The following is a 14,538-nucleotide window of genomic DNA, read 5'->3' on the forward strand; positions in this document are numbered from 1 at the left end:
AACATGAGGTGATGGCAGCGGATGAATGGCACGACAATGGGCCTAAGGATCTTGTCACGGTATCTCTGTGCATTCAAATTGCCGTTGATAAAATGCAATTTTGTTTGTTGTCCGTAGCTTGTGCCTGCCCATACCATAACCCCACCGTCACCATGGGGCACTCTGTTCACTACCTTGACATCAGCAAACCGTTCGCCCAAACGACGCCATACACATGGTTTGCGGTTGTCAGGCCGGTTGGACGTACTGCCAAATTCTCTAAAATGACGCTGGAGGCAGCTTATGGTAGAGAAATGAACATTAAATCATCTGGCAACATCTCTGATGGACATTTCTGCAGTCACCATGCCAATTGCGCGCTGACAAAACTGCACATTTTAGAGTGTCCTTTTATTGTCCCCAGCACAAGGTGTACCTGTGTAACAATCATACTGCATAATCAGCTTCTTGATGTGCCACACTTGTCAGGTGGATTGATTATCTTGGCAAAGGAGAAATTAAACAAACAAAAGTTGTGCACAACATTAGAGAGAAATAAGCTTTTTGTGCATATGGAAACATTTCTGGGATCTTTTATTTCAGCTCATGAAGCATGGGACCAACACTTTACATGTTGCGTTTATATTTTTGTTCAGTATATATCAGTTTTACAATATTTTATTCATAATTTGACTTTGCTCATAAACGCAGCCAAAGACTCAGTGCCCTAGGATGTTAATGCATTGCTTCATTCAAGTCTCAGAGGCAAGTTGTAGGAGTGGGCGAGCATGTAACAACCTTCCAATTCCCATTGATCCTTTAATCTTAAACAACATTCTTTAGTTTAGTTTAGTTTATTAATTCGACCATTTTAAAAAACAAGCACACATAAAACTTAAAAGCCATACATGGACATGAATAAAATCATGGAGGATAACATATAATAAAGTCTGGGACTTATTTCCATTGTGGTCCTCTTGAGACAAGTTGGATAGACAAGATCAAACACAGTATGGCAGTGAAATAATAAAACAAAAATGTGATCCTATGATCCAGTGTCAGATAATGGGGTACATATATGTGGATGGGATAAAGGCAACCACCCCACACAAAACCACCTGAAGTGATGCATGGTGAAGTCATACGCCTACGGTTAAAATAGGCTTTTTTTCCTGTCCTTGCACAATGTGATACAATCACTTCACAAACATGTCTTAAATGTCTACTGATAGCTTAAAGGGGCAATCTGTGATAGCAACAGCAATTTTTTTAAACTTTTAAATGAATGATATATACCAATTGACTCTGGAAGAATATAACTTGTGCCTCATGATCTTAGTTCAACTGTCGAACCCCATCAGAACCCAAGATGAGCTTTTTATTACGCCGTTGATTGTTAACAATGTTGTTAACAATGTTAACAATCAATGTTACTTGCAAACAAACACTGTAAAGTTTTCAAACATTATGTAGGGCTTTACTCCGGGCAAGAAAAAGGGTTCTGCACCTGGAAAAGATGGAATAGAGAGGGGAGGAATTATCGCTGAGATCAGAGATGAAACTTATGTGATCTGAGGAAGGTATTTTCACCCAGATGTAAGTGTTGCCCGGCACCAGTTCAGGGGAGCTGCAGTGGTCGGGTAATGTGACGTAGTGAGGGGAAGGCAGGGCGCTGACATTGGCACGCGAGGCCAGCATGTACATGGCGTTCACCATCACGTACATGGCGTTCACCATCACGATGGACCGCTTATTCATCTTCACGGACACACTCTCCACTGTCCCCAGCAGAACTGGGACACACACACACACACACACACACACACACACACACACACACACACACACACACACACACACACACACACACACACACACACACACACACACACACACACACAAGATTAGCGTTGTGAAGCCACTGTACATCCAAGAGTCAAAGAAGATTCTAGTGGTCCCACTGTTTTTGCTAAAGATTAAAGTAATGTTTCCTTTCATTCTGTGCTTCAAACTGGAGGCCTTACCTTCATTGTAACACAGGACTTCAGTCTTCAAATCCTCCAGTGGTAGAAGCCTGGGTCCTGAGGATAATGAACAACAGTTTAATCAAATGGACAGAGACAGACTCCAGGCAGGGACACATCAGAAGATTCATATCACATATCCCACTGACCTGGAATCACGTTCTTGGTGGTGTTGTGTGGTTCAGGCCTTGGATGCAGGACCCCGGCGCAGCAAGACCACAGGGAGGCATTGGGATAGCGGTGCCCACAGCAGGTGAACCCTGGCTGGGTAGGGTAGAGCAGGTCTAGCCCAGGGGCAGAGCAGCAGGTCTGGGTGGAGCCAGCCTCCATCAGAACACTCCCACAGCACTGGGCCTCCTCTGAGAGCTTGTCCTGAACCTGCAGGTTGTACAGAGTCCCTGCACAGCACTTCATCTGGCCACTGCTGGGGTCGTAGGCCTTCCCACCGCAGCAGGAAACATTTTTCAACCTGTGGTGTCTTTGAAGAGAAAAAATATTTTACTTCCCAAATCCAAGAGAACATCATCTCTCATAATTTGGTGCCTTTCTTTAATGCTATTGTGCTGTCATGTTGGGTGAACACCATATGCACTGATCATTAAAAATGTTATGGATTTGATCCATTCTATAGAATTTTTTTTGTCTTTTTTTTCACCCCTTATTCTTCTCAATTTCGTGGTATCCAATCGGTAGTTACAGTCTTGTCTCATCGCTGCAACTCCCGTACGGACTCAGGAGAGGCGAAGGTCGAGAGCTGTGCGTCCTCCGAAAACACAACCCAATGAAGCCGCATTGCTTATTGACACAATGCCCACATAACCCGGAAGCCAGCCACAGCAACGTGTCGGAGGAAACACCGTACACCTGGCGACTGTGTCAGCGTGCACTGCGCCCGGCCCACCACATGTTCAATTTTCTGTTTAGTTGTCATCTACATGTGTTATTACTGTGCTTTCAACCATTTACAATGCATTCGGAAAGTGTTCAGACCCCTTTCCCTTTTCCACATTATGTTACGTTAAAGCGTTATTCTAAATTGTATATAAAAAAACATCCTCATAATGACAAAGCAAAAACAGGTTTTTAGAAATGTTTGCAAATGTATCCAAAATCAACAACAGAAATACCTTATTTACATAAGTATTCAGACCCTTTGCTATGAGACTCAAAATTAAGCTCAGGTGCATCCAGTTTCCATTGATCATCCTTGATATGTTTCTACAACTTGATTGGAGTCCACCTGTGCTAAATTCAATTGATTGGACATGATTTGGAAAAGCACACTCTTGTCTACATAAGGTCCCAGAGTTGACAGTGCATAACAGAGCAAAAACCAAGCCATGACATCGAAGGAATTGTACGGAGAGCTCCGAGACAGGATTGAGTCGACGCACAGATCTGGGGAAGGGTGCCAAAAAATGTCTGCAGCATTGAAGGTCCTCAAGAACACAGTGGCCTCCATCCTTCTTAAATGGAAGAAGATTAGAACCCCCAAGACTCTTCCTAGAGCTGGCCGCCCGGCCAAACTGAGCAATCAGAGGAGAAGGTCCTTGGTCAGGGAGGTGACCAAGAACCCGATGGTCGCTCTGACAGACCTCCAGAGTTCCTCTGTGGAGATGGGAGAACCTTCCTGAAGGACAACCATCTATGCAGCACTCCACCAATCAGGTTTTTATGCTAGAGTGGCCAGACGGAAGCCACTCCTCAGTAAAAAGCATATGAAAGCCTGCTTGGAGTTTGCCAAAAGGAACCTAAAGGACTCTGACCATGAGAAACAAGATTCTCTGGTCTGATGAAACTAAGAACTCTTTGACCTGAATGCCAAGCACCTGGCACCATCCCTACGGTGAAGCATGGTGGCGGCAGCATCATGCTGTGGGGATATTTTTCAGCGGCAGGGACTGGGAGACTAGTCAGGATCGAGGGAAAGATGAACGGTGCAAAGTACAGAGAGATCATTGATGAAAACCTGCTCCAGAGAGGTTTACTTTATCCTGTTGGTATACCTTCCAATAGGAAAACGACCCAAAGCACACAGCCAGGACAACGTAGGAGTGGCTTCGGGACAAGTCTCTGAATATCCTTGAGTGGCCCAGCCAGAGCCCAGACTTGAACCCGATTGAACATCTCTGGAGAGACCTGAAAATAGATGTGCAGCGACGCTCCCCATCCAACCTGACAGAGCTTGAGAGGATCTGCAGAGAAGAATGGGAGAAACTCCCCAAATCAGATGTGCCAAGCTTGTAGTGTCATACCGAAGAAGACTTGAGGCTGTAATCGCTGCCAATATAAGGGCACAAGGCAAGACCCAGATGTAGAAACAGGAGGCAGATGGTTAGAGTCTTTGTAGTTTATTTATAATCCAAAAGGAGTAGGCAAGAGAACGGTCGTGGACAAGCAAAAGGTCAAAACCAGATTCTGAGTCCAAGAGTTAAAGAGTGGCAGACAGGCTCGATGTCAGGGCAGGCAAAAGGGTCAGGCAGGTGGGTCAAAACCAGGCAAGGGTCAAAACCAGGAAGACTAGAAAAAGAGAATAGAAAACAGGGAGCACGGGAAAAACAAGCTGGTTGACTTGAAAGCATACAAGACAAACTGGCACAGAGAGACAGGAAACACAGGGATAAATACACTGGGGGAAATAAGTGACACCTGGAGGTGGATGCTGTTCATACCCCTTACTCCAATCTGGCATAACCCCATGTTCCAAATCAATAAAAAAAGCATTTTTATTCCCCATTTGGAAACAAAGAGGAGTAACACCTGGAGACAGCTTGTTCACGACCTATACAAACTATACTGAACAAGAATATATATGCAACATGTAAAGTGTTGGTCCCACATTTCCTGAGCCGAAATAAAAGATCCCAGAAATGTCTTTAAAATGTTGTGCACAAATTAATTTACATCCCTGGTAGTGAGTATTTCTCCTTTGCCAAGATAATCCATCCACCTGACAGGTGGGGCATATCAACAAGCTAATTAAACAGCATGGGGACAATAAAAGGCCACCCTAAAATGTTCAGTTTTGTCACACCACAATGCCACAGGTGTCTCAATTATTGAGGGAGCATGCTGTTTGCATGCCAATTGGGCGAGCGGCCAATTGTGCGCCGCCCCATTGGTTTCCATGTCGCAGTCGGCTGGGACAGAGCCTGGACTCGAACCCAGAATCTCTAGTGGCACGTATAGACCACTGCGCCACTCGGGAGGCCCATAATTGCACTTTATTGATGGCAGTTTGAATGCACAGAGATACTGTGACGAGATCCTGAGGCCCATTGTTGTGCCATTCATCTGCCGCCATCCCCTCATGTTTCAGCATATGCACAGCCCCATGTCACAAGGATCTGTACACAATTCTTGGAAGCTGAAAATGTCCCAGTTCTTCCAACACCTGCATACTTACTAGACATGTCACCCATTGAGCATGTTTGGGATGCTCTGGATCAACGTGTACGACAGCGTGTTCCAGTTCCCGGCAACTTCGCAAAGCGATTTGAAGAGGAGTGGGAAAACATTCCAGAGGCCACAATCAACAGCCTGATCAACTCTATATGAAAGAGACGTGCCGCGATACATGAGGCAAATGGTGGTCACACCAAATACTGACTGGTTTTCTGATCCACACCCCTGCTTTTTTAAAGGTATCAGTGACCAACTAATGCATATCTATATTCCCAGACATCCATAGATTATGGCCTAATGAATTTATTTCAATGGACTGATTTCCTCATAGGAGCTGTAACTCAGTAAACTCATATAAATTGTTGCATGTTGCGTTTGTATCTTTGTTCAGTGTATATAACATTCCAAACAAATACCATTTTCAATATCTTCAATTAAGAGAAGCAGGAAAAAATAACATTTATATCAATCATTACAAAAATCAGCTATCCTCGCTTTTTCAAAAATGTAAGCTTTCTCAAACAATCTGTAAAAATACATTTTCTATGACTGGCAATTCGAGAACCCAACTCATACAGTACGAAATTCTTTGCTGTTCACATATCACTAATTGTAAATTACATCTCATGGGGGTCTCAGAAACCAATAAGTGTAAGCCCTGCCCCAATCACACAGTCAATCCCATGCCTTTCGGGCCTGCACACCTATACAATCATTCTGGTCAGGGGTCATGAGCAAGCTGTCTGAGACCCTTGGCCTCAGCATTCTTGTCTCCCATGCCCTCTCCCTCCTTGGTGAATTGGCCATTAAAAATACCCATCAACAAAGAAACTTTATATTACCTTCCCTTCACAAAAAAATTATACTACAAAACTGGAAAGATAGAATAAAACTCTGCATATACTGCACAGGCTCAATCTGTAAACTGACCACTCCTTCCTTAAAAAACTTACTGCATCCCACAACCTTTTCACAGAGCCCAAGCACTTCCCCAGATCAAGTATGCAGACATTTGCACAACTCCAGTCAGAACAGAACTTGCACTAACATTTCCCACCTGGCACATTTTCCGGCTAGCGCCCGCATTGCCTTCATTGTTGTTTTCCTTACTAATAATAACTTTGGACATGTGTGCGTTCCTATCAAAAGTAAGTGCCTTATTACGTTATCATGATAGTTTCTGTATATTGTGTTGTCAATTCTACTGTAGTTTTTACTGTTTTATTCACGTTTTCAAGTACTGGTGACAAGTCATGCATTCCAATTCTTGTATAGATTGTAATGGACACATGCACTACATTACCAAAAGTATGTGGACACCTGCTCGTCTAACATCTCATTCCAAAATCATTAGCATTAATATGGAGTTGGTCCCATCTTTGCTGCTTTAACAGCCTTCACTCTTCTGGGAAAGCTTTCCACTAGATGTTGGAACTTTGCTGCGGGGACTTGCTTCCATTCAACCACAAGAGCATTAACTTCTAGTTCCTCCCAAACCCGGGTCCGGGAGCACCCCCCACCACCCCCACCAGTAAAAAAGCTGACTAGCATAGCTAGCATAGCGTCACAAGTAAATAGTAGCATCTAAATATCATTAAATCACAAGTCCAAGACACCAAATGAAAGATACAGATCTTGTGAATAAAGCCATCATTTCTGATTTTTAAAATGTTTTACAGGGAAGACAAAATATGTAAATCTATTAGCTAACCACGTTAGCAAAAGACAACTTTTTTTTTACTCCACCATTTTCTTACTGCATCAGTAGCTATCACAAATTCGTCCAAATAAAGATATAAATAGCCACTAACCAAGAAACAACCTCATCAGATGACAGTCTGATAACATATTTATTGTATAGCATATGTTTTGTTAGAAAAATGTGCATATTTCAGGTATAAATCATAGTTTACCTTTGCAGCCACCATCCCAACTCTCCCCAAAGCGACTAGAATAACTACAGAGACCATCGTGTATTAGCTAATTACTCATCATAAAACATTTCTTAAAAATACACAGCGTACAGCAGATGAAAGACACAGATCTTGTGAATATAGCCAATATTTCAGATTTTCTAAGTGTTTTACAGCGAAAACACAATATAGCGTTATCTTAGCTTACTACAATAGTCAGTCACACAGTAGCATTGATTCAAGCCAAAAATAGCAATAACGTTATAAACCACCAAACGCTATTGATTTTTTCACTAACCTTCTCAGAATTCTTCAGATGACAGTCCTGTAACATCATATTACACAATGCATATAGTTTGTTCGAAAATGTGCATATTTAGCCGCACAATTCGTGGTTACACAACGTGATTAGTGGGCAAAAAATCAAGCAATCTGTCCGGCGCCATTTTGGAAAGGCACCTAATCTTATCGAAAACTATTCATAAACTTGACTAAAAAATACAGGTTGGACATGAAATGAAAGATGCATTAGTTATTAATGCAACCGCTGAGTTAGATTTTTAAAATTAACGTTACTAGACATACAGTGTGCGTTACAGCCAGACTAGTGCCGCAATAATGGCGGACAAATCCGTTTACATTTTTCCACATAAATACGGAATAACATCATAAATAGCTCTTACTTTTGGACGAGCTTCCATCAGAATCTTGGCCAAGTGGTCCTTTGTCCAAAATAATTGTTGCTTGGTTGTAAAACGTCGTGTTCAACTTCGGAAGTAGCAGCTAACAGTAGCTATGTGGCCACAGCATGCCCAAATCCTCAAACTCAATACTAAGGAAATTCCGAAAATAGCAATATACTCGCATAAACTGATATAACTCGGTTTAAAATAACTTCGTTATGATGTTTCTAACACCTATATCGAATTAAATTACAGACGGATATATCTAAGGTCGATAACTGAGCGTTTCAAAATGCCATCCTGAGGTCCTGCTTTGCGTAATGGCGAGCGTTGAAAAGAGAGGTCCCCTCGTTCCTTGGCCTTTTATAAACTCTGAGAATTACGTAGACACTCCATTCCACTTCTCATTGGTTACTGACATCCAGGGGAAGGCGGGTGCAGTTCATGTCGACCCATAGGATACATACAGAGCTTTAAACTGATCTGAGAACAGAGCCTAATTTTCAGACCTTCGCAGTTCCTGTCATGGATTTCGCTGCAGAAAGAGTTCTGGTTCACCCACAGACATAATTCAAACGGTTTTAGAAACTAGAGATTGTTTTCTATCCAATAGTAATAATAATATGCATATTGTACGAGCAAGAATTGAGTACGAGGCAGTTTAATTTGGAGACCAATTTTTCCAAGATCGAAATAGCACCCCCCATAGGCTCAAGAGGTTTTAATGAGGTCGGGCACTGATGTTGGGCGATTAGGCCTGGCTCGCAGTCGGCGTTCCAATTCATTCCAAAGGTGTTCGATGGGGTTGAGGTCAGGGCTCTGTGCAGGCCAGTCAAGTTCTTCCACACCGATCTCGACAAACCATTTCTGTATGGACCTCGCTTTGTGCACAGGGCATTCTGTAGCGTTAAGATATCCCTTTACTGGAACTAAGGAGCCTAGCCCAAACCATGAAAAACAGACCCAGACCATTATTCCTCCTCCACCAAACGTTACAGTTGCCACTATGCATTGGGGCAGGTAGCGTTCTCCTGGCATCCGCCAAACCCAGATTCATCCATCAGACTGACAGATAGTGAAGTGTGATTCATCATTCCAGAGAACCTGTTTCCACTGCTCCAGAGTCCAATGGCGGTAAGCTTTACACCACTCCAGCCGACACTTGGCATTGCGTGTGGTGATCTTAGGCTTGTGTGTGGCTGTTAGGCCATGGAAACCCATTTCATGAAGCTCCTGACGAACAGTTCTTGTGCTGACGTTGCTTCCAGAGGCACTTTGGAACTCAATATAGTGAGTGTTGCAACCTAGGGCAGGTGATTTTTACGCGCTACGCGCTTCAACATTCGGCAGTCCCATTCTGTGAGATTGTGTGGCCTACCACTTCGCGGCTGAGCCGTTGTTGCTCCTAGATGTTTCCACTCTAGCAGCGCAGAAATTTGACAAAACTGACTTGTTGGAAATGTGGCATCCTATGACAGTGCCACGTTAAAGGTCACTGAGCTCTTCAGTAAGGCCATTCTACTGCCAATGTTTGTCTATGGAGTTTGAATGGCTGTGTGCTCGAGTTTATACACCAGTCAGCAAAGTGTGTGACTGAAAGAGCCAACTCTATTCATTCAAAGGTGTACCCACATGCTTTTGTATATATAGAAAGTATATTTAGATCAATGGTGAGCTCACCCGTGATGTGATAAATTGTAAATAGTAATTGCTATCAGCTTATTCATATTACGCTTTTTATCAGCCGAGAGTTAGCAAAATATGACCGCTTATGTTAGATCACTCTTCCTCAGAGCTATGACTAATGTAATCTACATTTTCCGGTTTGGATGAGAATTTTGTTATGCTGTAGCTACTTCTATGAATGTCTGAAAATTGCATCCAAAAATAAACTGGTCACGTTGAGGACATGACGTTGTAAAGACTGTGCAAAATATTTAGGTGAAAAAAACAGTGTAGCTTAAACGCTGACTGTTGCGTCAATCATAACTGGATGTTTTAAATAAGAGTTCAAATCACACCGGTTTGAGCGTAAGCTACAGGGTCCACTGTATAATGATCACAGGAGTGTGTTTGTATGTGTCAAAGGGTTAAAGACAATACAGAATCTTACTATGATACCTGAAACTCAAAAGGTGACTTCAAGAGAGGCGAGGGGATCGATAAACCCATCAACTTCAGGACACTCATAACTTGAATGATACAATTCAGTTTCCACATTTAAATGGAATGTTTTGCAACTGTTTGTACTAATGATTACACCCCAGATCATCTTGATGGAGGCAAGAGAGTGCAAGGCGGTATTGAATTGTCACCGTCTGTCACCCTGATTACTCCAATTTGTCTCTCGACTTGTGCTACATTATAAACTTTCATTTGTAGGTTAGGTTTCAGCATCCTCATGATGGGTATAGGGCAAATTTGAGAATCATGTAGTAGCCTAAACCTATCGATGTTACATTGAGCAGGGTGAATGGAATATGAATGATAGTCATCCAATATGCTGTCATAGAAATAATCAGTGGTGGAAAAAGTACCCAATTGTCATACTTGAGTAAAAGTAAATATACCTTAATAGAGAATGTCTCAAGTAAAAGTGAAAGTCACCCAGTAAAATACTACTTGAGTAAAAGTCTAAAAGTATTTGGTTTTAAACATACTTAAGTATTAAAAGTAAATGTAATTGCTAAAATGTACTTAAGTAAAGGTAAAGGTAAAGGTAAAGGTAAAAGGTAAAAGGTAAAAGTACAAGTATAAATCATTTAAAATTCCTTACATTAAGCAAACCAGATGGCACAATTGTCTTGTTTTTTTTAATTTACGGATAGCTAGTTGCACACTCCAACACTCAGACATTATTTACGAATGAAGCATTTGTGTTTAGTGAGTCCGCCAGATAAGAGGCAGTAGGGATGACCAGGGATGTTCTCTAGAGTGTGTGAATTGAACCATTTTCCTGTCCTGCTAAGCATTCAAAATGTATCAAATACTTTTGGGTGCCAGGGAAAACGAATGGAGTAAAAAGTACATCATTTTAGGAATGTAGTGAAGTAAAAGTAAAAGTTGTCAAAAATATAAATAGTAAAGTAAAGTACATACACTCAAAAAAAACTACTTAATTAGTACTTTCAAGTATTTTTACTTAAGTTCTTTACACCACCAGAAATAAGGCCATGCTCATAAAAATAAAAAAAATCGTCCACTCTGATCATAAACGGCACCTACCGCCACCGGATTCAGCCACAGAGTCAAAAGGAAAATAGATTGAAGTGCGTCACTCACAACTGCACTATTATCACAGACTTCTCTCTTGATTCATGGCCAAAGTATTGAGTAATGGCATCTGTATAAATTCAGACTGCCATGCAACTTCATGGGAACCGCGCTACAGGTCGTGACCCACAGTTTGATTGACAGGGTTAGAGCCTTTAACATTGGAGCATTGGTTGTTAATGGTGTGTTCGACCACGTTTCTATAGACTTTAGATCAGCGTGTGAAGCCGCAATCCAGAGTCAAAACATAAGTAGATTCATAAGTGTTTTTTTAAAAGTCCTTCCCATCTGTGTCAGGTATGCCCTCAGACATGGTCAATTTTTCTGTATTCCAAATAAACACACTTCAGTCAATAATGAACAACATTTACTTGGAACAAACATTAGTAACATTCCTCAAATGCCAAACAGGAGTCAACTAGTTTCCTCCTAGAGTCATACAAGGGGTCAAGCACAAGCCAAACAACAGGACGAATTAGACAAAAACAACTACTCACTGTGTGGAAACCCAAAAGCAAACATACCACCTCTCCAGTCTGGCTGTCTATCTGTCTGAATGCCACTGACTGGAAAAGGGAAGTGAAGGAAAGAAAGAGAGGGAGGATACTCTTAGATCTTTGGCTTCTGCGGTAGACACCCTGTTGAAATATGTCTGGGGGGCAGTAGTTTGTATGACATGGTGCATTCCATGAAGAATTCTCCAACATCTGAGGTAGTGGGACTGGGAATGTGGGTATGTTATTTTATCAGATTTGCATCCATCAATGTCTCTCAGATATAAACATACAAAGATGCACACCCAGTCTCAGACAGTGGGTGGGAAAATACTTTCCACAGTTAGTTATAGTACACACACACACACACACACACACACACACACACACACACACACACACACACACACACACACACACACACACACACACACACACACACACACACACACACACACTTTCAAGACATTGCATCAACAATTTGGGCTCCCGAGTGGCGCAGCGGTCTAAGGCACTGCATCTCAGTGCTAGAAGCGTCACTACAGACCCTGGTTCGATTCCAGGCTGAATCACAAACGGCCGTGATTGGGAGTCCCATAGAGCGGCGCACAATTGGCCCAGCGTCGTCCAGGTTTGGCCAGGGCCAGCCGTCATTGTAAATAAGAATTTGTTCTTAACTGACTTGCCTAGTTTAATATAAATAAAAACACTTAGACAGGGAGGCTGGATACATTCTGCTGAATATGAAGTGATCTAATCATTAGCCCTCAGGCACTCTGAACTGTGCTTGCAGACAGTGATAACCCCACATCTTTGGGATAAACTGCCTACAGTTTCCACCCTATAGAGCAACTCACTTGTGTCCGTTGCAGCAGATGTCATACTGAGGGTCGTATGTCTCCTCTCCACAGCAGTGTTTGCCTGGATCGATGACAAGAACGCGTGAGCCACACACCATGTCACGGGATGGCCGATACAAGTGGCCACCTGGAGAGCACTGGTACCCATCCTCCACCGCAAGGTGCAAGGTCTGGTTACAGCACAGCACCCCTCGGTCCTCTAAACCATACGGAGTTGTACCGCAGCACTGGGAGAGAGACACACACCGGTCAGCAGGGTAACAACACACACAACATGAATAACAGACATGCAGACACACCGTAGCATGCGCATACCCAAAATTCAAACACAATCACAAAAGTTCACATGCTATAAAAGAGAGTCTAACTTTCGTACCAGGGGACCTGTGCACACATCCTCTACCAACAGAGTGCCAAGTGTTAGAAAAGAGACCTCTAGTTATCTGTCGTCTGACACACTCTCACACAAAAGAGGAGCTACTCTACTCTTAACTGGTTGCAGGGTGGGGCTTACAGAACTAAATGTGCTGTCAAAACTGACCTAGTACCGCATATAGCCCAAGTAAAGCAAACACCACTTTAAATAGTAATTTTTACTGGCAAATCATAGGGCATATTTTCTCCTTGATAGACAGCACTCTAGAACATTGGCAATGAGTATGGGACACCCACTTCCCAATGGGGCCCTGTCTAAACATTCTGAGTGGACTTAAATTGGTCTGTTGAAAACTTATAGTGTCAGCCTTGTCTTACATTGCCACTTTTAGATATTTTGACCATTTTAGACAGATACTTGACATCCCAGTACTTTACAGCATTGCCTTTATGCCTTGACCAACAACAACTCAACAGGTAGATGGATGATTAAGCTGTTTTACTTGAATTTGACTGACATGAGGAGAACTGAACCTAATGTAGTGGAGGAGGCTCAGTGAACTAAGCTTTAGCTGTAGGCCTTAGGTCTGTGGGCTAATGGACTTACCAGGTTTTTTCCAAGCACCCTATTGGACAGCTTCTCGGAACAGCAGATGTTGATGTCTGGATTGTAAACCTGAGAGCCACAGCTAGCACTATGGTAGTGACCTGGTTAGAGAGATGGGAAGGAGGAAGGACAGTGATAGTGATGGTAGTGACCTGGTTAGAGAGATGGGAAGGAGGGAGGACCGTGATGTTCAAGAAAGGAAAATCATTAACTAATTTGTAATTACCCAACACAATCAATTTCGCCTACATTGTTTCCAGCAGCTGCCAGGACGTTGCGAAACAATGTACTGTTGCTCAAGAGGGCTACATGAAAGAGGTTCTGGTTGTTATATGCAGTGGTGTAAAGTACTTAACCTTGTGTAGTCTTAACATTCTGTCTACTCCCCTTGTCCTAAGGGTAAAAAATGACCCGCTTTCACTAAACCCCAAAAATAAGGCAGCTTAATTTAATTTTAAACCCCAAATCTAACACACCTGTCATAATTGTTTTCTTTACTAAAGTAGAGGTTTATTATTATTATTTCTAAAGTTACTGCATAGGTGTAAACATTTATTTTTTTAGCAAGACATAGCACTTGTACAGCCTAAGAAAGTAGCAGAAATGTGCAGAAAGTAGTTTTGAATGCATTTTATTGAAGGGAAACAATAACAGTCTTGAACCTTTTTGGCAACATAGTGATATATTCTTATATACTGTACAATGAGGAATTCAACTACAAAATACTAGTCTTCTCCCATTTTTTGAACCATTGCCCCCACCCACAAGGTGTATAAACAAGAATAAGAATAAATAAGAATAAAATAAGATAATAGATACAAAACAAAAACGTGAAGAACATAAATCAATCAACTCTAATTAGCACATGTAGGACAGTATGCAAGTGTGTGTGCATGGACTTTACAGATGTATTTCTCACATGTGC

At 42.2% G+C, this 14,538-nt stretch overlaps 1 protein-coding gene across 2 annotated transcripts in view; it reads right to left on the reverse strand.

Annotated features, from left to right (window-relative positions):
* Positions 1 to 920: 920 nt before the first annotated feature.
* LOC120018406 (galaxin-like) overlaps positions 921 to 14,538 on the reverse strand; it is a 53,161-nt gene continuing 39,543 nt past the window's right edge. For both annotated transcript variants that reach the window (XM_038961587.1, XM_038961586.1), the window contains 5 exons: positions 13,614 to 13,714; positions 12,629 to 12,858; positions 2,153 to 2,481; positions 2,004 to 2,060; positions 921 to 1,772 (listed from right to left, as the gene is read on the reverse strand). In XM_038961587.1, coding sequence (XP_038817515.1) covers positions 1,438 to 1,772; positions 2,004 to 2,060; positions 2,153 to 2,481; positions 12,629 to 12,858; positions 13,614 to 13,714 — 1,052 coding nt within the window. In that variant the 3' untranslated portion in view covers positions 921 to 1,437. The remainder of the gene's footprint in view (positions 1,773 to 2,003; positions 2,061 to 2,152; positions 2,482 to 12,628; positions 12,859 to 13,613; positions 13,715 to 14,538) is intronic.

This window comes from Salvelinus namaycush, chromosome 23 (assembly GCF_016432855.1).
Source record: "Salvelinus namaycush isolate Seneca chromosome 23, SaNama_1.0, whole genome shotgun sequence".
In the NCBI taxonomy this organism is placed as follows: Eukaryota; Metazoa; Chordata; class Actinopteri; order Salmoniformes; family Salmonidae; genus Salvelinus; species Salvelinus namaycush.